Source organism: Eublepharis macularius, chromosome 19, assembly GCF_028583425.1.
Source record: "Eublepharis macularius isolate TG4126 chromosome 19, MPM_Emac_v1.0, whole genome shotgun sequence".
NCBI classification, from domain to species: domain Eukaryota; kingdom Metazoa; phylum Chordata; class Lepidosauria; order Squamata; family Eublepharidae; genus Eublepharis; species Eublepharis macularius.
In genome coordinates, this window is record NC_072808.1 from 23803589 (window position 1) to 23825642 (window position 22054).

At 52.8% G+C, this 22054-nt stretch overlaps 1 protein-coding gene across 5 annotated transcripts in view; it reads left to right on the forward strand.

Moving 5' to 3' along the window:
• Positions 1-22054, forward strand: part of FLNA (filamin A) — an 86489-nt gene that overhangs the window by 8192 nt on the left and 56243 nt on the right. For all 5 annotated transcript variants that reach the window (XM_055003305.1, XM_055003303.1, XM_055003306.1 and 2 more), the window contains exons 2-10: positions 5524-6018; positions 13124-13372; positions 14971-15068; positions 15484-15631; positions 16406-16524; positions 16618-16695; positions 16788-16950; positions 20638-20838; positions 21298-21435. In XM_055003305.1, the coding sequence (XP_054859280.1) occupies positions 5613-6018; positions 13124-13372; positions 14971-15068; positions 15484-15631; positions 16406-16524; positions 16618-16695; positions 16788-16950; positions 20638-20838; positions 21298-21435 (1600 nt within the window). In that variant the 5' untranslated portion in view covers positions 5524-5612. The remainder of the gene's footprint in view (positions 1-5523; positions 6019-13123; positions 13373-14970; positions 15069-15483; positions 15632-16405; positions 16525-16617; positions 16696-16787; positions 16951-20637; positions 20839-21297; positions 21436-22054) is intronic.

The window sequence follows — 22054 nt, forward strand, 5'->3', positions numbered from 1 at the left end:
ATTATTATTATTATTTATTATTATTATTATTTATAAACCACCCATCCTCAGGGGCTCTGGTTGGTGAATAGTTAAAATCAATAAAAACAAGAAAACAATAATTCTAAAATCAACATACAATAAACAATAATAAAGTAACCAAATACATTAAGGTGCAATGGTGGGAGAACCCCCCCCAGCCCAAAGGTGGGAGGCCGACATGGCACCGCCCCCTTCAACCACCAAACACCTGGCGGAACAGCTCTGTCTTACAGGCCCGGCGGAACGATAATATGTCCCGCTGGGCCCGGGTCTCCATTGACAGAGCATTCCACCAGGCTGGGGCCACGACTGAAAAGGCCCTGGCCCTGGTTGAAGCGAGGTGGGCTTCCTTAGGGCCGGGGATCACCAGTAAACATTTATTCACTGATCAAAGCGGTCTCCAGGGAACATACAGGGAGAGGCAGTCCCAAAGATATACCAGTCCCAACCCGCTCAGAGCTTTAAAGGTAAGAACCAACACCTTGAACCTGATTCGGAATTCAACCGGAAGCCAGTGCAGCTGGCACAGGACAGGTGTGATATGTGACTGGTAGGATATACCGGTCAGGACCTGCGCTGCCGCATTCTGGACCAGTTGTAGTTTCCAGATCAGGCCCAGGGGTAGCCCAGCGTAGGGTGAGTTACAGTAATCTAGCCTAATCTACAGTAATCTAGTGACCGTTGCATGGGTCACTGTAGCCAGGTCCTGGGGCGTCAGGTAAGGGGCAAGTTGTCTGATCTGACGGAGATGGAAAAATGCAGACTTGGCAACCGCCGTGACCTGGGCGCCCATAGAGTTTGCCTTTCAAGGCTGCCATTTCCTCCAGGGGAACTGATCTCCAGAGTCTGGAGAATAGTTTTAACTCCTGGAGAACTCCAGGCCCCGCTTGGGAGCTGGCAACCCCTGTTTCTCGAGCTAGAGACTTTCACGTTCATGATTTCTGTACTACACTATTTTAATAGCAGTGATTAAAGCAGTGTGAAGAGGGCAGGCAGATGGCACCCCCCCCCCCACTGCTGCCTTGCTACAATTTCCTGGCTTGAACCTACCATCAGATCAGAGCATCACTAAAGGCAGGGCCCACCAGGTCCAAACGGGACTGGCTTTGTGGTTCCCCATTAATCCCCCCTCAGTTGCTTGAAATCAGAGTCAAGCATCACTGAGCAGGCACAGAGACTCTTGCCACCCACCACCGAGTAACAACAACAAGCCCCCCTCCCCCACTTCTAGGCTTAGGATGAAGCCAGTTTTTGAGCTCCCAGCAGCCTCTACAGATCCAACGTTAAGTGTGTCCTACAATGATCCCTCACCCCCTGTGCTGCACAGAGAGTTTAATCTCTTCTGCCTTCTCCCTGGCTCACTCTGTGAGAGGGGGAAGTCCCAGGGTGGGGTGCCTGGGAGGCGATGCAGAATGAGAAATTTCAAAACTGTTTGCAGGAAGTCTGGGTGGGGCTGGCGTTGCTTCTGCAGACCACTGCAAGTTCGCTGAATCATGGGCACGTGGGAAACGGATAGGGCAGAACAAAAGCTGTGTGTGACAGCTGTGTGCGCACTCACCTCTCGTATGTGTTTGCTGTTGTACCACCAGGAGGCACTATTCTGCAGTACTTTACCTGGTGGTGGTGGAGAGCGCCCTCAAGTCATAGCTGACTTATGGCAACCCCTGGTGAGGTTTTCAAGGCAGGAGACTAAGAGAGGTGGTTTGCCATTGCCTGGCTCTGCAACCCTGGTCTTCCTTGGAGGTCTCCCATCCAAATTCTAACCAAGGCTGACCCTGCTTAGCTTCTGAGATCTAATGAGATTGGGCTTGCCTGGGCTATCCAGGTCAGAGCAGCGCTTTACCTGAACCTCAATTGCATCTGCTTCATAAGACATATTCTATCTTGCTTTGCTTCACACCAACAGCATTAAAACACCCCTTGCCTTAGTTCTGAGGCTCACATGGACGAACAAGGCTGTTCTGCAGTTACCCCCCCCCCCGCCTCCCGTGCATTCCATTCCTGCAAACAACATAGCTCAACCGTCCCCCTCCCAAGATAGGTCTAGCTTCACTGTAACGGGCATGGAACCAGCACCCAACATTTTTGTATTTTGGTGAGAAATCCTCAATCACTGATTGACCTGTAATAGAACCCACAGGCGGCACACGTTCCATTGAAAGGAGCAGCAGTTGTGCAAAAAGCTCTTGTGCATTTTAACTGAAAATGTCCAAGCGGGTTTAAAATAAACAGGACCAGGGCTTTTTTTCAGCGGGAACGCGATGGAACGGAGTTCTGGAACCTCTTGAAAATGGTCACATGGCTGGTGGCCCCGCCCCCTGATCTCCAGACAGAGGGGAGTTGAGATTGCCCTCGGCGCGGCGCGGAGGGCAATCTCAACTCCCCTCTGTCTGGAGATCAGGGGGCGGGGCCACCAGCCATGTGACCATTTTCTCCGAGGGCAACCCACTGAGTTCCGCCACCTCTTTTCCCAGAAAAAAAGCCCCGAACAGGACTCAAGCGCCTGTATCAGAATTTTATTCCAGCACAAGCATTTGTCGATTAGAGAGCCCAGTTCTTTAGATCCAGGGAGTGGATCCTCACTAGACAGTCATCATGTAACAGTAATCAAGTGCTGTCAAGTCACAACCAACTTAGGACGACCCCTTAGGGGGTTTTCAAGGCAAGAGATGAGCAGAGGTGGCCTGCCATTGCCCGCCTCTGTGTAGCAGCCCTAGACCTGTCCAAGGGCCAGGCAGGGCTGACCATTATTATTTAGGAGGTCTGAAAATGGACAAAGAAACAGCAGAGGCAAAGTGGACATGAAAGGCAGGATGTAATCCCATAAAATTCAGATCTAATCAGGAAAAGTACCGAGTCCGTTCACTGGCAATGCTGCACGAGTTCACGCCTGGAATACTTGTAATGAGTAAGAAACGCCAGTTTTCATTCAAGCTAGGGGTGGGCGGGTGTAGCGTGAAACCTCTTAATAGATTCCCAATTCAGCAGTTTCACACTGGAGTCTCCCTTTGAAATACTATTGCTGAAGATTAGTAACTTTGAGCTCAGAAACAGCATCCAGGGAGACTGAACTCTCCTCCCCCTGGTTCCTGGATATTGCAGTTTCTATCCCTCTGGAATTATTCCAAGCTGATCGCATTTCTGTGCATCTCCCATGAATAAATAAAAAAACCCTTGCTTCCCTTCCTAAATCCCAAAAAACTGCCCCCGGAGATTTGCTGCCTCCCTGTGCCTTCTCTGGCAGAATGATAGAGCGGTCTGGTTCCAAAAAACTCCAACTAGTCCAGTAATTGGCTAGGCTGAGGGGCACCATCCAATTCCCTCTGGCCACAATATGGGTAGGGTTGCCAGGTTCATGTTGGGAAATTCCTGGAGATTTGGGGGATGGAGCCTGGAGAGGGCGGGGTTTGGGGAGAGGAGGAGCCTCAGTGGGGTATGAAATTCCGGGAGATCTCCAGCTACCACCTGGAGGCTGGCAACCCACTGTTGCAGCAGTCATGTCAATCTTTGGGGTCCTGATTGGCTAACAGGCCTGAGCCAATTAGGTCCCTAAACCCACAAAACATGTTAGCAACATGGAGAAGTTAGTCTAAGTCTGCAAATCTTAAGTTTGGAAGTTCGAGTGGAAAAGTGGGTATCATATCCCGTATCATATGGGATGGGGGCCAGAGACAGCAGAACACCTGATCTCCAGGCAGGCAAGCCCAGGTTTCAGCACCCCTCTTGCGCTAAGAGGAGGATCTCTGGAACCAGCCCAGCCCCCTGCAAATGCAGCCTCTGGAGTTGCTTTATTGGGGGGGGGCTTTAACCCTTTCCTCCCCCTATTCTCTCACTGGAAAAGAAAAAAGCCCCCCCCCGTGCTGTTTCTATGCCTACTGGGGGGGGGGAAGAGGGATGCCTGCAAGTTTTCCCTAGCAGGAGTCAAAGCCACTTGGAGGAGGCTTTTTTCCAGTGACAATGGCAGGAGGGGAGGGTTAAAGGCTCCCACTGTCCCTGCACCCCTCCCCAGCTAGACAAAATATCTGCCAAACAGGCTGTTTGTCGCTTAAAATCAATGCAAAAGAAATCTGAAATGTGTGGTTGAGTCCTCCCAAGGCAGCAGGTCAGGTCCTGAAGAACCACTGCGACTTAAGAGTAGCCAGAAATGGGCTTGAAGAACAGCCGGATTCTGTAGAAGGCCGGTCTCAGCCGTCTGGCACCCCGGTTCCCTAGTCCAGCGTCCTGCTTTGCACCACGGAGAGGCACGGATGGGCCTGGCCTCTGGAGACGGATGGAAGTTGCCTTTCTCTCCGTTCCTCTGCAAAGACCGCTCGTTAGGCTTTCCGGCTGCCACTCATCCGAATGGCTCTGGGGGCGCGGAATATACTTTGCACATGCTCTAGAGCAACTTCAGGCCAATCCACAAGACAGACTGCCGAGGGCGGGGCGGCGGGTGCCTGAGCGCCGGCCCTTGCTCCCCGGGGCGATGGAGGCTGCAGAGGAGCAGCCCCGGCCCGAAGCACCTTTGGCCTTGCCAGGCTCTGGTCAGATGGGGGGGGGGGAGGTGGTCGAGTCTCTCTCAACGCACCCAGGCAGAACCGAGCTGCCCCCGCCTCGGGCTGCGGGGCTGGGCTGCTGCGCGGCGGCGGCGGCGGCGGGCGGGGGGGGGGGCGTCGCGCAGGAATGCGGGCGACGTGTGCCTGCTGGCCCGCCGGCGTCCCTGCGCGGCCCCTCCGGGGCTGGGCTGGGGCCCGATCTGCCCAAGCCCCCCGAACCGGCCGGGCGAGTGCAGAGCAGGGGCCTCGTCTTCTCGAGGGCGGCGCGTTGCACGTGTGTGTGCCCGCGCACGTGTGAATCGCTTTTGGTTAGAGAGCCGAGTCGGGGCGCCGGGGTTCTCCCCTCCGGAGGGGTGGCGGGCGAAGGCGCGCCGAGCAGCGGCGGCCCCGTCCATTCCCCTCCGCGGGGCTCGCCTGCCCCGACGGGCTGTCGAAGGAGCCGCGAGCAGCGCCAGCGCCTCGTCCCCTCCTGCCCGGCGGGAGGGCGTCCTCCCGGGGCCACGCAGGGCGCCCGGGGAGTTCCCACGCCCCGGCCCCCTTGGCGCCAAGCCCCCGCGGCACGAGGCCAGGACCCGGCGGGCCCCGGGGACAGCCGCCTCCCGTCGGCGGCTCTAGCAGCAGCGGCGGTCCCCGGCCGCTTCGCTTTCCAGGTCCCCGACGGACGCAGCCCTTGCCGAGCCCCCCAAAGCGGCTCTGAAGTCAAGCGGGCTCGCTAGCCTCGGGGGGGGGCGCGGATCCCTCGGGCCGAGGCGCTGGGAGGGCCGGGTTCGAAGCCCCGCGTCGGGAGCGCGGCCTACCCAGCGGGGCGGTTGTCGGGAGGGACCGGGGGCGGGGCGGGGCTCTGCCAAGTGTCCGGCGGGCGGCAGAAGAGCCGCGCCGTCCAGGCCGGCGAGAGTCGCCGGGGGAGCTCAGCCGCCCGGCCTCAGCCCGCCTCTCTTTCTCTCTCTCTCTCTCTCTCCCGCCTCAGGCTCCTGCGCCTTTAACCGCGGCCGGGCCGGCCCAGCCCACCCAGCGTCGCGGGTCCACCCACCCACCAGCGCCAGCCCGGCCGTTATAATGAGCGGCTCCCAAGCGCGGCTGCACCAGGCGGCTGCGGCGGGAGCGGGAGGCGGCGCCGGCGGAGGAGGCGGCGGAGGAGGCAGCGCCAGCGGCCCGGGCGAGCCCGCCGAGATGCCGGCCACCGAGAAGGACCTGGCCGAGGACGCGCCCTGGAAGAAGATCCAGCAGAACACCTTCACGCGCTGGTGCAACGAGCACCTCAAGTGCGTCAACAAGCGCATCGGCAACCTGCAGACCGACCTGGGCGACGGCCTGCGCCTCATCGCGCTGCTCGAGGTGCTCAGCCAGAAGAAGATGGGCCGCAAGTACAACGCGCGCCCCACCTTCCGCCAGATGCAGCTGGAGAACGTCTCGGTGGCGCTGGAGTTCCTCGAGCGCGAGAGCATCAAGCTCGTCTCCATCGGTGAGGCCCGGCCCGGCGCGGCGCCGCCGAGGCCGCTGGAATGCGAGGGCGGGCGGGAGGACAGGGGCGGCGGCGCCGCGTCCAGCTTTTTGTCTGCAGCCCGCCCAGCGGCGCCCGCGCGCCCAGCCCGGGAGAGGCAGGGAGGCCCGTTAGCTGCTCCGGAGCGGCCCGGAGCCTCGCTGCTGAGGAGCCGTCGGGCCGCTGCCTTCGCCAGCCGGGGAGGCGGCCCGCGGCAGGAGGGGGCCGGATAGGAAAGGGCCCCTTGAGCGTGAGGCCAGGTAGCCCGGAGCTCCGCGGGGCGCCCGCAGGGGATGTGAGCGGGCAGGCCTCGGGATGGGGCGGGCGGGGGGCCCGGCGAGGGGAGCTGTGTTCGCGGCTTCCTGGGCCCCGGGTGCCGGAGGGGCGCCGCCTGGCTCGGCTCCCTCCTGTGGGCCTCCCGCCCTTTCCCACCCAGGTGGACCGCATCCCCCCCCGCCCCCCCGATAGGCCGCCTCCGTGCCGCAGCACCTGCTCCTTGGCTGCGGCGGTGCCAGGGGTGCTCTGTGCCCCCTAGAAGAGAACCCTCCTCAGTAAGCAGGTCTGGGCTCGGCTCATGCCAGGGGTCGGGCCGGGGGCAACGGTCACCCCCTTCCAAATGGCCCGGAGGGTAAATTCTTGGCAGCTCCCAGGCGGCTGTGGGGGAAGGGCAGGGGGGCATGTCTGCTGGCACTGGCATCACAGTGTCTTTAGCATCAGAGGCGGAAGCCCTGCCTCTGGGGCAGTAGCAGCAGCAGCAGCCCGTTCTTGCTCTTTGCTTCCCTTCCCAGCAGAGGAAGCCTGCCAGACTGTGAGGGCAGCTGGGTGGTTTTCTGGGCTTGGTGCCTGGAACCAAAAGCTCAGCACATCTGCACAGATTTGCCCCACGCGCCCTTCCCAGTATCTCAGTGGCATACAGCTCTTGCATCCGCTCAGGATTCTTGGGCCCCTCCCCCCACTAGAGTCAGGCCTGGTCAACTTTGTGACCCCCCCCCCCAAGCCAAAGGCACCCTTTCCTGCCCGAGTTCCCTCTTCCTGCATTTGCCCCTTGTTTAAAGACACACACACACACACAGCAGTTGTGTCCTCAGCAGGCTCCAGTAACCTGGTTGGTGTGTCTCTGACTGGGCAGGTAGGTTTGTGCTCAGCCCAGCTTCTGAAAGGCTGAGCGTGGGTGCTTTGCGCTTTTGTGTCCTGCCATGCTGAAATGCAAAAGTGGTTGTCAGGATCAACCCCTGTGGTTGCAGAGGAACTACTGAGCCAGTAGCTGGCAGACAGTGAAACGCATGCGCAAAAATGGGCATTTCCCCTGCGTCCTCTTCCACCCCAGAAAAGGTGTTCAAGTGGCCCTGGCTGAGTGCCTTCCCTCTTCTAGAGAGGACTGGAGCACAGTTTGGGCGTGTCCTGCTCCTCCTAGGTGGATAACTGTCAATGTGGTAGTAGCAAAGGAGGGGGGGGGGAGATTTCACAATAGGTTCTAAGTAGATGCTCCCTCCCCCCAATTCTAGCAAGAAACTTCCACAAAGCACTAGGGGGAACTTATAGCCCCCCCCCCCACTGCCTGCTGGAAGTCATTGAGGCTAGTGGGAGACTGGAACCCAGTGCAGCTCTCCACTGCAGTGAGTCACTGGGACCCAGACGCTGACTCAGAGCAAGCCTGGCTGGCAGAGGCTGCTGAGGAGGGCAGGCATCCTCTCCCCCCCCCCTTCTCAGTCTGCAGGCAAAGGGGATAAGTAGCACAGGGGATGGTAAGCAGGGAGCCAGTGAATGGGCTTGGAAGTGGAAAGGCCTCTTCCCTCCGCAGCAGCGTGGTTCCTTTCTCTGTTTTTGGTTAGAAGGTTGGGCTGGCAAGGATCCTTTCCCAGGAAGGCAGGATGTAGTAAGGGGGGGGAGGGAGGAGCCAGGCCTAGCATGTGGAGGGATGTCCCCTCCCCTCCCCCTGGAAGGAGGATCCTGTTGGGATACAGGAGCCGCTGCCTGTCGGCCACTCCATATAAGGCTAAAAAATGCTGGCGCGGCCCTGTGCAGGGCTGTGTGACTAGATGGGCGGTGCAGGCTGGCGGGGAGGGAGCTGGGGTGTCCTGTCTCTTTCCCTCGCTTCCTCCCTCCCCCCAGTGGTGGTGGCAAAGGGTGTAAGCCTGGATCACCACAACAAAAGATGAGGGCTGGTGGCAAGGGATGCCCAGGGGGCGTGTGGCACTGGCTTGCTCCTTGCCCTGAGGGCCTTGCTGCTTATGTTACGGCAAATTGAGTTCAAGGGCACTCTTCTGTGGTTTTGAGTCTGGCTCTGGCAGGCTCTGGAATCCATGCGCAGTCGAACCACTACACATTGCGCTTTGAATTATATGCTGCCTCTAGCTACCCCACATGAAATTCCCTACTGCTAGCATGCAGAGGGAGGTCATGGCATGAAGTCTGTTTTGTGCCCACTCGTGTAGGGGCTGGGGTAACGCCTCCTTCTGAATGCTGGGAAGCTGCCACACATGAAGCAAAATACACGTGCATGTTCTTGGAGCAGCATTCTAGCTGTGCTTTTCTTGTGTTGCACATTGTCATGTAACATGAAGAAGAGCTCCTGGCAGAGGAGCAAGCGGCTCAGCTCCATGAAAGCCTGTCTACAAATACTAATGAAACTAAAATACGGCATTCCTGCCCTGTGAATTCTGCAACCTGCGTAATTAACGCAGATTCAAAGACGCTTTCAGGGCTCTGTGGCAGCATTTAGTTTGTGCTAGTTTGGGAGGAGAGATTGGAGCTTCACAGGTTACTTGGAGCCCAGCGCCCCTCAGCATGGCAGATCTAATTCAGCGTTCAGTCTGGGCCATTTCTGAGGTGGCAGAAGCTACACGCGTACTTTCATAAGGGCTAGCAGGCCTTTCCCTTTATTCTCCCGCCCTCTTTTCTCCTCAATGGGGACCGAGTGGCCAATATAATAGTAATTAATAATAGTAATAATAATTCATTCTTTTCCATGTTATCCTCACAGCAATTCTGTAAGGTAGCAGTAGAAAAGAGCAAGAGTCCAGGAGCACCTCTAAGACTTAACAAAATTGGTGGTAGGGTATGAGCTTTCGTGAGCCACAGCTCACGAATCTGGTATCTGGTGTCTGACGAAGTGGTGTCTAAAGAAGTGAGCTGTGGCTCACGAAAGCTCCTACCCTACCACCAATTTTGTTAAGTCTTAGAGGTGCTCCTGGACTCTTGCTCTTTTCCACTGCTACAGACAGACTAATGTGGCTACCCATCTTGGTCTGTAAGGTAGGTTAGACTGAGAGAAAGTGGCTGGCGGAAGGGCACTCGGCAGGCTTCTGTGGCAGAATGAGGATAGCACCTGGGTTTCTCCGTTCCTGGCCTGGCACCCTAACCGCTGTGCCACACTGGTTGGCGGCAGCAGCCACCGGAGATTCTGGCCTGGCTATGGAGTGCGAATGCAGGTGAACCAGTGGTGATCTGGGCTGCCTGCCTTTTTGCCTAGTATTGGATTATTGGCAAAGGCAATGCAAGTTTGTGCTTCGGGGGGGATTGAGGCGAAGGTTGGCTAAGCCTTGCGGGGAGTTGCACGGAGAACTATTCAGTTTCAGTCTCCCAGGTCTGAGGAAGCATCTTACAACCATCCGTTGACACTTGATTCTCCAAACCCGTTCCATGCATTCTGGTAGTAGAGAGTGCTGTCAAGTCACAGCTGACTTACAGAGATCCCTGCTGGGGTTTTCATGGCAAGAGACTAACAGAGGTGGTTTGCCATTGCCTGCCTCTGCAACCCTCTTTTCGTTGGCTGGGTTCCCATTCAATTACTAACCGAGGCTGGCCCGGGTTAGCTTCTGAGATCTGACGAGATCGGCCAGGCCTGCTACGTACTAGAGGAGTTACCTTGTGCTGTTTGCACCACACATTCCCATTGAGCTTTTCTTTCACCCCTTTTCTGTTTATGCGTCACAATTCCTTCCAGATTGATGCAAAGAGTGGCATTCCTCCAGCCTACCAGCCAATTCCCATTGTTCATCACGGTCCTTGCTGAGTTAGTTATCCTTGGTTGCTTTTCCTCCTGCAAAATAACATCCTCTCTTGGCTGTGGGGGCAGCCCTGGTCAGTGTGCTGGGAAACCCTGCTGCTGCCTAAATACCGAGGGACACGCATGCACACACACACACACGACAGGCAGCCCCCTCAGGGCATTTCAGTTTCTGCCCTGCCTTTTAAACCACTTCTGCCCTAATGTCCGAGGTTTTGGACCTCTAAGGCTAAGGGAAAAGGTGTTCCATTGCCTGGGGCCACCTGTGTGTTTAAACATTTAAGCCCTGTTTTTCTCCCAGTGAGGACCAAAAGGGAGTTGTGTCATTTCCCTTCCTCCATTTTATCTGCCCAATCACACTGTGAGGGAACGTAGTCTAGAAGAGAGAGTGGCCACGATCATCCAGTCTGTGTCAGAATGGAGATTTGAACCTGGGTCTCCCAGATACTAGTTAGCAGGGCTTTTTTTCTGGGAAAAGAGGTGGTGGAACTCAGTGGGTTGCCCTTGGAGAAAATGGTCACATGGCTGGTGGCCCCGCCCCCTGATCTCCAGACAGAGGGGAGTTGAGATTGCCTTCCACTTGGTGGCGCGGAGGGCAATCTCAACTCCCCTCTGTCTGGAGATCAGGGGGCGGGGCCACCAACCATGTGACCATTTTCAAGAGGTGCCGGAACTCCGTTCCACCGCACTCCTGCTGAAAAAAAGCTCTGCTAGTTAGACATACTAACAACTACACCTCACTGGCTCTGCTGCAAGACCAGTTGCCATCTGCAGGTAGAATCGTAGGTTAATCCTGAACGAGGTTAGTGTCAACATAGGAATCGAGACGCAGAGATGGGGTGGCGGCTGAAGGTGTTCAACATATGCCCTTTTTGCCACGCAAGGCCGGCTGGTCTGCTGTCATGTCACTTATTTTTTGAACTGACTCTATTGGGTGGGGGATTTTTTTTTTTTTTGCGGTGATAGCAATCCCAGATTAGAAAGAATTTTCCTAATTCATAAATGCTGATCTGATACTAGGATGTAATAGGCATTTATGTGTGAACTTTAAAAGTGTGTAGGAGGGCAGGTTTTCCAGGGAAGGCAAGATTCATGACTTACTGCTCTGGCCTTGGCCTTGAATTTTATCTTTCCTGATACGAGTTTCTCTATTTCTTGCAAGCAGACTGGGTTAGAGTGCATGGCGACGGTGGGGTGACTTTGAGGTCTCTGCCCTCCCCTTGTGGTCTTCAGTTGAGACCACCTTTTGGCCCTTCAGGAATGAGCTGGCAGAGCTCGGATGGCTATGATCCAAGTAGCTAATTGCTTCCTGGGATTAAGAGGGTTTTGCAAGTCTCCAAAAGCTACGAGCCCACATATTTTACTAACCTGCTCACCAGTGCTGGAACGTCAATGGGGAATGAGTCTTGTCTGCTCACTTGGGGTGAGTAAGAGTGACTTCCAGGCGAGCAGGCACTGGCAATGTAAAATTTACTGAACTGTGGAGAAGCTTCTTTGAAAAAGGATGTGTCAGATCCACTTCCTTAGCTTATGCCTAATTTTTTGCTTTAACATAAAATGCACAATTTAGCGCACAAACTCTGCTGTTTTCCTGTTTATGAAACACAAAAGAATAAATGCTTTGGTTTTTGTAAAAGCAAAATTGCAAATACACCCAATGCTAACGAAAAAGTTGCAGATTGCTGTATCTTATGCTGCCTTAAGCATTTGTGCTATCCAAGAGGTACAAGAGAGGAGTTGAAATTAGAAAACAAATCTTGCAGTAAAGAAACTCTTGTAGAGTCCCAATACAACTGCAGCATATTTAGACAGAGTTGAACTTTATAACATTGAAAACACTGAATTCTTCAATAGCATAACATCATCCTGCGCCCTATGCCATGTTAGTAGTGGAAAGAGTCACATTTAAATCGCAAGCATCCTCAAACACTAGCGATGCAGGGTGCTATCCCAGCCTGCATCCCAGTCTGTTGTGGAGAAGGCTGATGGAGGGGGTCAAGATTTGTGATTTTGGCTCTTATTATGTCCCTCCAAATGGGAGTAAAGGTACTGAGGGAAGCCAAAGCAGTCCACTGGCAAAGATGGTTCTATCTACTCTTCTGATGGAAGATGCCAGCACCCTCTTTGGTGCAAAAATGCATCTTAGATTTGGGAGTTCTTTATGTCTACAGTGTACACATATATTGTCTGGGTGCTTAACTTGTCCTGGCTTGAAGCTTGCACGCCTCACCAGGTAGTCAGCTTCTCGCTTGCAGGCATGAGTGCTGGCGAAAGAAGTGTTTTTGGTTGAACTTGTGGCATCTGAATGCACCACTCACTGAAGGCGAAGGAAGGCATTCTCCATGATTTCCTCACACCGGTGAAGCGTGCTTTCCTTGGATGGACCACTAAAGGCCAAACTGTATACGACACAGAAGTTGTGTGACTGCACAGAAAGAGTTGAGCTTGACCGTGGCCATATGGGGAAGTCCACAGCTGCTTTTATATGTTGCCTGCACTTTGGCCCAAGGTCACGGCTTAAGGAACCTTCAGAAAGAATGTAACGCTTTCTTCCTTGCACAGATACCAAATTAGCCATGCGATCTGGCAAATCCAACAAAACTCCTGATCGAATGAGTAAAACTGAACCCACCCTTGGGGATGGGAGGATAGCAACCTAATTTAATCCAGCAGCAGCAGTTTTGTGATCCCAGTTTTGTTGACATTCTGGGTTCGGTCTGTTTTAAAGAATTTGAATGGTTGGGATAACTTGGTGGTTAAAGCTCAGGCCCATAGCCAATCTTGTAGGGAAAGATGGTTTAAGAGTGTTCCTGGTCAGGGGAGGAGGGTAATGCGTAACAGACATGCTTTGAATACAGGCAGCATAATTACGCTGAGCACTAACACAATTCAATTATTAAAGAATTTTATCAGTCTAAATGAAAGGCCTAGAGATTTAGTGTATCATTGTGAATGATGAGAATTCAGGGAAGGAAGCTGGAGACGCCCCCAGACAGCCACTGTGGTTTTGATGGGGAGGTTTAAATTCCTGTTGCTCTTTCTTGGGAAAACCGAACCATGCTTCTGACCCCTCTCCAGACAGCAAAGCGATTGTGGATGGGAATCTCAAGCTGATCCTGGGCCTGATATGGACGCTGATCCTGCACTACTCCATCTCCATGCCCATGTGGGACGAGGAGGACGATGAAGAGACCAAGAAGCAAACGCCCAAGCAGCGGCTGCTGGGCTGGATCCAAAACAAGCTGCCCCAGTTGCCCATCACCAACTTCAGCAAGGACTGGCAGAGCGGCCGGGCACTCGGCGCTCTGGTGGACAGCTGTGCTCCAGGTACGCAATGGGGCTGGCTGAAGGAGGGCGGCCAGGGGGCAGTTGCTACCTAGAGCAGCCTTGTGTGGTATGCCGGACAGTAAACAAGGCCATCAGGCTAAGCAGCGAGCAGGTGGGGGTGCGAAGAAAGGACTTGTTTCCCTCCTGGGAAAAGCCTGAGAAGGCACGTTTGAAATGTGGCTGATGTTGAAAGGAAACTAGGCACAGGGGCTCACCGAAGATGGAATCTGTGCAGAACCAACAGAAGGAAGGAGCCGGGAAAGGGGAAAGCGCAAAGAACAGGGATGTTGTCTTGCCATTTCTTGGCACACATGGACTCCAGGCTCGTAGCAGATGGGCTTGTGTGTGCTACAGTAGCTGCTCTTTCGCACATACAAAGAATGAGTGAAGGTGTGCTACCTTTAGTCTCGGGTGTTTGCTGCTATTTCTCCCCTCTAGTTTAGAATTGGGAACTTGGGGGTGGGGATTCTTCCAAAGTTAAGGCTTGATTCTTCTGTTGTCCAGAGTTGGTTAGTCCTGGGCTACTAGCTTTCTCGTGCTGCCGTAATCTCATTTAGGTCATGTCTTCTGGTGGAGTCCAGTAAAGGGCTCTGCAATCATGTGAAGATCTCTCCGCCTGAAAAGAATGCTTTGTCTGTAATGGCCTCCTGGGCTTTGCACATGGCCCGTAGGGGTACAGCACCAACCAGCAAGCCAGGCACGTCACAGGTGTTGCATGCTTGCTCGTCGCCTTGTTTCCTGGAGTCTGCAGCAGTGTAACACTCCAGTTTTTTTTTCTCTTCCTACAATGTAGTTTCTCCCCATTCTGGAACTGGACATCCATAACTCCTCCTGCTGACCTCCAAATAGACACTTTCGTAATTGGCTATTCCGCTGATGAAGCCCCTTCCCTTCTCTTTGGCACTGTAAGAACTTGTACCTGGAAGTTGCGGGCTGCCGCTGCCGCTGCCGCCGCTTCCAGGAAAGCATGTTCTCACCAGGGCTGCCCGTTCCAGGCCTCCTTGGTGCCTAGGGAAAGGATTCCGACTTGTCCTGCCTGAGAGTTATTTTTGAAAGTCTTTTGGAGTTTTTATTTGGCTGTTGCTGTTAACCACCTTATGTCTCATTTGGGAGAGAGGCTGCATAGAAACATCTTTAAAACCCAAGTTTTGTCTTGGAAGGTGCTTGGCAGGATCAGGCCTCTGGGCCAGAGTCTCTTAACACCTGAGGTGGAAAAGCCAACTCTTGGATGGTACCCTGTTTCCGCTAGCTGTCTTGGGGCACAGTTCCTGCACACATGCTTTTATCATAGAACAGTACAAAAACACTCTGTGCCCTTACACAGCTCTGACTGGCCTAGGGGAACTGGTTTTGGAGGTTGCATGCTTAATGACTCACATGGAGCTGCTTGAAGCGGCTGTTCGCTGTGTTTCGTGGTAGGCTTACTACCTCTCGACAGAATCATCCTGGGCTGCATGTTCTGATGTTGGTGAATTGGATCCTGACTGTTCGCTGTCGTGTGAGGTGCAGATATGGATCTGCTTGTCATGAAGCATCTGTGTAAAGGGAAAGGTGTTTGCTGCCGGTGGCTAATGGGGGGCTGCTTCCTCTCGAAACAGGGTTGTGTCCTGACTGGGATTCATGGGATGCTAGCAAACCCGTCAACAATGCCCGGGAGGCTATGCAGCAGGCCGATGACTGGCTGGGCATCCCACAGGTAAGCAGCGAGCGGCCTCTGGGCCATGCATAACTCTGGACGGAGAAGCTGAGTTCAAAAATATGTCCAGTGTTGGAAATGAAGTAGGGGGCTGGCATACGTTCTTTGGATAGAAAAGTTACTTTTGCCAGCCACTAAATGTTGCGGGTTGCTGAATTTTTTTTCCCTGAACTGCTAATAATCCCAGAGTGTTTCTTCCCCACCAGATAAGCACAGAATGCTTCGCCCAGACATATTTAAGACTCTCAGACTTGCTTTGGGCAGAAGAATTCTTTTTGGGAAACAACAATTTTGAGGGAAAGCGTTCTGTTCCGTATTTGTTTCCCGCGCTCTGGGATATACATCGCCCTGTTTATTTGTCTCTCTCTCTCGCTCTCTCTCTCTCTCTGTCTGCTGCTGGAATCTGTGGATCTAGGTGATCACTCCTGAAGAGATCGTTGACCCCAATGTGGATGAACACTCGGTCATGACCTACCTCTCCCAGTTCCCCAAAGCCAAGCTAAAGCCAGGAGCCCCACTCAGGCCCAAGTTGAACCCCAAGAAGGCCAGAGCCTATGGGCCAGGTGAGGCGGGCATGAGCGGCTGAGAACGTGATACTTGTGACCAGGGCTTTTTTTCTGGGGAAAGAGGTGGTGGAACTCAGTGGGTTGCCCTCGGGGAAAATGGTCACATGGCTGGTGGCCCCGCCCCCTGATCTCCAGACAAAGGGGAGCTGAGATTGCCCTCCGCAGCGGCGCGGAGGGCGATCTCAACTCCCCTCTGTCTGGAGATCAGGGGGCGGGGCCACCAGCCCATGTGACCATTTTCAAGAGGTTCCAGAACTCCGTTCCCCCGCGTTCCAGCTGAAAAAAAGCCCTGCTTGTGACCATGTTTGGGTGGGATCAGGATTCCTGCCAGCATGGGAAGTGGGTGGAGTCTGTCTTGTAAGGGAGGGGCTTGGGGCCTGCGAGCAGGGATCACAGGTTTTCTTAAAAGTGTGTGTGAAGGCTTGCTTGTCCTTGAGACAACGCTGGGTTTCTCTGGCGTTGACTTTCTTGTACCGCCTTTTATGCTGATAGCCAAGGCTGGCCACACACAGCCTTGGGCTTATTCTGGATCTCAATGGAATGGATCTTTGGCAGTGCCGGGGTAGGCTTTAGTTCTAAATCTGACCAGTTGATTTATCTTGACCCTTAACAGCTTTGCAAAGCAGGCCTGGTTTTATTCCCACCTTGTTTGGGCGGGATTGAGAGTGCCGTGCTTAAGGCGATCTCTCTGGTTGTGGGCATGGCTTGACTTGCGGGTGCTGGTGGCGCAGGGAATAGTGTGGTCACTGCTGTCTCCCTGGTCTCTCTCAGGCATTGAGCCCACCGGAAACATGGTGAAGAAGAAGGCAGAGTTCACCGTAGAAACCATCAGTGCTGGCCAGGGGGAGGTGCTGGTCTATGTAGAGGACCCTGCTGGGCATCGAGAAGAGGTACTGGCTATGGAAAGTGCATGGGGAGAGCGGCTAGAGGTTGTTTGTGAGAATGGCGGGACATATGCCTTCAGTTTCTGTCTTTTTTTTTAGGCCAAAGTCATTGCCAACAATGACAAGAATCGGACGTTCTCGGTGTGGTATGTGCCAAAGGTGACCGGTGTCCACAAGGTAAGAGGCCTGGCCGTTGGGTGGCAGAGGATTCTCCCACGGGGGCCTTGCCCTGGCACCAGGCACTCCCCGCTTCCTCTCTTCTGCTTCAGGTGACAGTCCTCTTTGCTGGGCAGCACATTGCCAAGAGCCCCTTTGAGGTGAATGTGGACAAATCACACGGTGATGCCAGCAAGGTCACTGCCCAAGGTCCGGGCCTGGAGCCCACAGGCAATATTGCAAACAAAACCACTTACTTCGAGATCTTCACTGCAGGTTAGTGGATGGATGCGGATGCTGAGGGAGGGGGCGGGGGATGATGGGCCTGCACTACAGCTGTTGGGAGACCTGCAGGCTGCCCCACAACCCTGGTTGCCCTTCTGGGAGGGCCCAGAAGCCATGATGTCAGCGGGGGGATGTCATTTTGGGGGTCTTTAAGGAACTGCCGTTCTGCAGCAGGCCAGCATGGCTCCTCCACCTGAAACAATGTCCAGAAGTGCTCAGAACTTGTGCTGGAACATGAATGGAAATGACACATAAATAGCCATGTGCTGTCCCAAAAGGTTTTGCTTGCATTTGCTAATCTTTGCCACAATCCTCCGAAGAGGAGACTGCCTTGACTTCTTTGGAGCCCAGGGCTTCTTGGTTTGTAGCCACTATTTTAATTGCTGCTGACCTCCAGTCGGGGCATGGTTGGAAGAATGCATTCTTGCTCCTGCCTTTAAATCCTTAGGGGCTTGTCTGCTGCTCATCTTTATGTCTTTTCCTTCCTGCATATCATTGTATGGAGGTGGGGGGAGAAGATAAGATCTAAATATCTTCAGCAAATTCAAATATTTTCTTCTGAGCTTTTCATCTGTTGAACCCTTCCAAGTGCATAACTTGTTGGGGACTCTCAGCTGCCTTGAGCTTATTGAATTTGGCAGGCTCTAAGCCTAAACGATGAAGCGAAGTGTACAGCAGTGCTCAGATTAGAACCAGCCGTCTCTGGTACCTTCCAGTTCACCCAGAATGCCTGTCTCCACAGGAGCTGCCTGTTCTCACCTGGCCAAAAGCTACTCTTCTTCCTTCAGGCTAAAGGCCATTTCCTTGTCCAACAACACTTTGGAAGACAATCGGTTTCTTGTCTTGGCGTTTTCAGTATCACCTAACATTGAAATGTCTCTGTTGCCCAAGGGGTAAAGACAGTGTGCCAACTTTGGGAAATCAGCTGCTCTCTGAGTTGTTCCCTCTGCCTTCCAAGTGCTTAATCCTTCCAGCTGAAACCTGCCTAGTGCTAAATAGAGCATAACTTGCATCCCCAAGGATTCGTCTGCTGAGAAGCGTGGCTCTGACTGTGAGCCAGAGGAAAGCTGGAACACAAGTTTTTATATCTGGGAAATGGGCTGCGCGTTATGCTGTTCCAGCCGCTTAAAAGAAGAGCTGTAAGCTGATGCTTCGAGGCTATTCTTTAAAGTATCTTGAATTACTAGGTGTTTAACCAATGAGCTTGGTAGATTGTTTGCATAGCATTTTTATGTACTTAAAGGGTCCCATAAGCGTGGAATGTGGCACCACGGCATAAACGTTGTTGATGCTGGAGGGTTTCCAGCCTTCCGGTGGGGCCCGGAGTTCTCCCAGAATTACAGCTGATCTCCAGAGTGCAGAGGCCCATTCCCAGTTGCTAGACACAAATTGTGCAATAAGACCAGTACCCTGCTGGCTTCTAGAACCTCAGCAGCAGGGGCAGACTGGCCCTTTAACTCTCTGGGAGGTTGAGCCTAGGGAGGTTGAGCCTAGTTGTCCTGGGAGGTTGAGCTTAGTTGTCCCTGTGGTGGCTCAGGGGCTGCTTGGCTCAGATCAAACTCTGGCAATGATGGCAACAGCTGTAGGCCTGAGGCCAAGCCGTGTGGCCCCTGAATCACTGCCCGGTACCACAGAGGCTGTCCTGGCTGAGCTTGGTGCAGGATTTTGTTAATGTCCCATCTGCCTCTGCTCACCTGTCCAAGCATACTTTTCTACCCATTGGGAACTTGGTGCCCTCAAAGCAAGCACAGGAGCTGAAGCTCTCAAGCTGTCAATCTTGGTGCCATAATATAGAGCGCAGCGGTAGACATAGGATTGCAGGCCGTGTACAGCTTTGCATTCCTCTGCCCGCTTGTTGCATTGCTGTAGGGAAGACTGAACTGTGCTAGATTAGGTTCCCTCTCAACTGTAGGTTTGTACGGGTGGCGGGGAGTAAGGGGAGCATCAGCTTTATGATTAGGGGGGCCAGTTTAAAAATACTTTTCCTGACAAGGAGTATCAAATGGTCCAAACTCAGGTTTGCTTGTCACAGAGCTGAAAGAACAGCTGCACTTGCAGAGTTAATAAAACATGGTAGCTCAGTTCCCTTCAGTTGCACATGTACGTAATACATTTGGAGGGTTTTATATGCCAGAAGTGATGAAATGCATTCAACTGTTTTGCATAAAATTGCTTGCTTCAAAGCTTTGCTTGACAGGACTATTTCAGTTCTGCACCGAATCTAACCAAGTAGCAGAGTTCTGTCTCCTTGTGTATTGTATTACTAATAAATAGTTGGCAGTAGTTTTCCAAGGTCTCTGGCAGAGAGATGTCTCCCCCTTCTCTCTCACTTCTGCCAGTGGAAGTCCTTTAACTGGGAGTTCCAAAGACTCAACCCCAGACCTAATCATAGTTCCCCTCACTTTGGTAGACAATGGGATTCGAACCCATAACTCTCCCCAGAACCAAGTGCAATGCGTATTTTCACACCTTCCAGAATTCCTAAAGTTTTGTGCTTTTAAAAAATACCCAGAAGCCCGGTTATGGGAACAGCTGGGCTAAAACAGGGGAACTTTGGTATCATTGGACTGCTGCTGCTTCCAGTTCACTGTTGAAGAATGTGCAACCTGTGGCTCCACGGCCAAATGTAGTTCTGTAGAGAACTAAATACAGCTCTTTAAAAAATAAAATGAAATCTTTTAAGTGGTAGGTGGGATGCTAGAATAAAATTCAGTATTTATGTTTATTTATTTTAAATACTTACATGTTGCCTTTCCATCCAAATTAGGGCCCCCAAGGCAGCAAACGGAGAATTAAAACATTAAAATTATATAAATACAGTAAATATACCTACTACATAAAAGGTGAGCTGTATTGACGATGGCTCACCTTTTATTCCTGCACAGCTGCATGCGGTGGGAAGGCCCAGCATGCCTGCGCTGTCCTTCCCAGCCCCTATCAGGCTGGGCAGGTGGCGGAAGCGGCAGTGTCTGGCCTGCCTGCCCTGCCCTCCCACGGCTCTGATTGGGACGTGGCGGAGGCAGTGATGCCTGGCCCACCCACCGTGACCTTTCTAGAGCCTGTTGTATATTTTTCCCTCAATGGGCTTTGTTGCTAGTAAAAATATAAATGAACAAATGCACACAAAAGCGGAGAGGAGGGCTAGTAATTGTTCACCAAGGGTATGCCAAACGAAATGAAAAAGGCTTCACCCAGTTGCAGGAGACAACAAAAGAGGGAGTTGGGTGAATCTCCCTGGGGAGGGAGTGCCAAAGTTTTGGCACCACCACCAAGAAGGCCCTTTCTTGGGCTGCCACCCATCTGATGTAGCAAGGTCTCTGAAGATGATCAGAGGCGTACATATGTGTACACTTATTACTTGCTGTAAGATCTTGTGTGTACCACTTCCTAATAAAGCACTCACCATGGCCAGGGTCTGGGCTGCAGAAACTTAAATGTATATTTCAATTTACAGTAGCATTAAGTTGTATAGTTAATGCAAATGTACTTTTTTATTCTGTTTCTTTATGTCTGTCTCACAGAATTTTGACACGGCTTAGCTTTTTAATTGCAAAGGTTACAAACGCTTCACTTGAAACCACCCAGGACCTTTTTATTCCAGATTAAAATCTCTTTATAGGTGTGAAGCCTGTATCTTCTTTTAAATCTCTTTCCCCCCCCGCCCCCCCGCCCTGCCAGGTGCTGGAGTAGGAGAAGTGGAGGTCATCATCCAAGATCCCAGTGGCAGGAAAGGGACAGTCGAACAGCAGCTCGAAGACAAGGGCAACAGCACGTACCGCTGCACCTACAAGCCCACCCTGGAGGGCACCTACACCATCTACATCACCTTTGGTGGCATGCCCATCCCCCGCAGCCCTTACACAGTCACGGTGGGCCAGGGTAAGCCTCCCGCCCTGCGCTGGGCTTGTTGGGGCTTTCTGTCCTGGTTTCTCCGCTTGGTTTCCTCTTCATGGCTCGAAGGGGGTGATGCTCCGTTCTGCGCTAACCTCTGTCCTCTCCTTTCTACCTGCTGCCCTCCTTTCCTGGCCAGCTCTCCTATGCTCTGTCCTCTCCTCTCTGAAGAGCCACCCCTTGGATCTCTGCTGACACTCACCTCGGCTCCTCAGCGCCTGGACTCGGGGCCAATGGTACTTTTCTCTGTAGGCATGGGGGTGGGCGGCGGGAGATCCGTGGCAAGGGCCTGTGTCCACCCCACCCACCCCTGCCATGGGGGAGCTTCTGGGTTAAAGTCCCACTTTCCCTCTGAACGCCCAAGGAGACTGCAGCATTTGTGAATGGGCAACAATCATGTGACATGAGATGGCTCAGTTTGGCTCATCTTCCTTTCTGTTGTGACAGCATGCAACCCCAGTGCTTGCCGGGCAGTGGGCCGGGGCCTGCAACCCAAGGGTGTCCGGGTGAAGGAGACGGCGGATTTCAAGGTCTACACAAAAGAAGCCGGCAGTGGCGAGCTCAAAGTAACAATAAAAGGCCCAAGTAAGTCTGAACTTTGTCATTCACTTTTAAAAGAAGAACTGGAAACTGAATGAACATCTACTCTGCTATCCTAATGTCGCCCCCCCCCCCCCCCCCGGCAGCGGAATGTTTTAATCGTGCCTCATTAAACCTTCTAAACTGTTCCTTCCCAAGATTTGTCTCTGAACAGCTCCAAGGCTTTAGATAATGTCACCTAAAACTAGATCTTTCTTTGAAGAACCTGCTACATGGTATAAATAATTTGTATGGGTTCGCCTTATTTTAACTCTGTCCATCAAGGCACACAGAGACTTCTTTTAGAGTTAATGGTGGTTCTTTATGGAAATAAAGTCTAATATTTTTAATTAAGCAAACTACTACAATATAAAGGATTATTAAAATGAAACCTGTAAGTAATGAATGAGTATGTGCAAGAAGGATTAGCTCTGCTAACATCTCTCAAATAAAACTAAGATTGATTTTTAAATCAGATTTACTGTGAAATGTATTCAGTTTCAGTAAGCACACAGACAAATCTATGTCTCACCTAGATCTTCGTGAAACTTCCTTCATCAAAATCCCAATCTCTTATTTGGGTGGTATTTTTTTATACTAATTGACATGTGCTGTCTACTAAGAA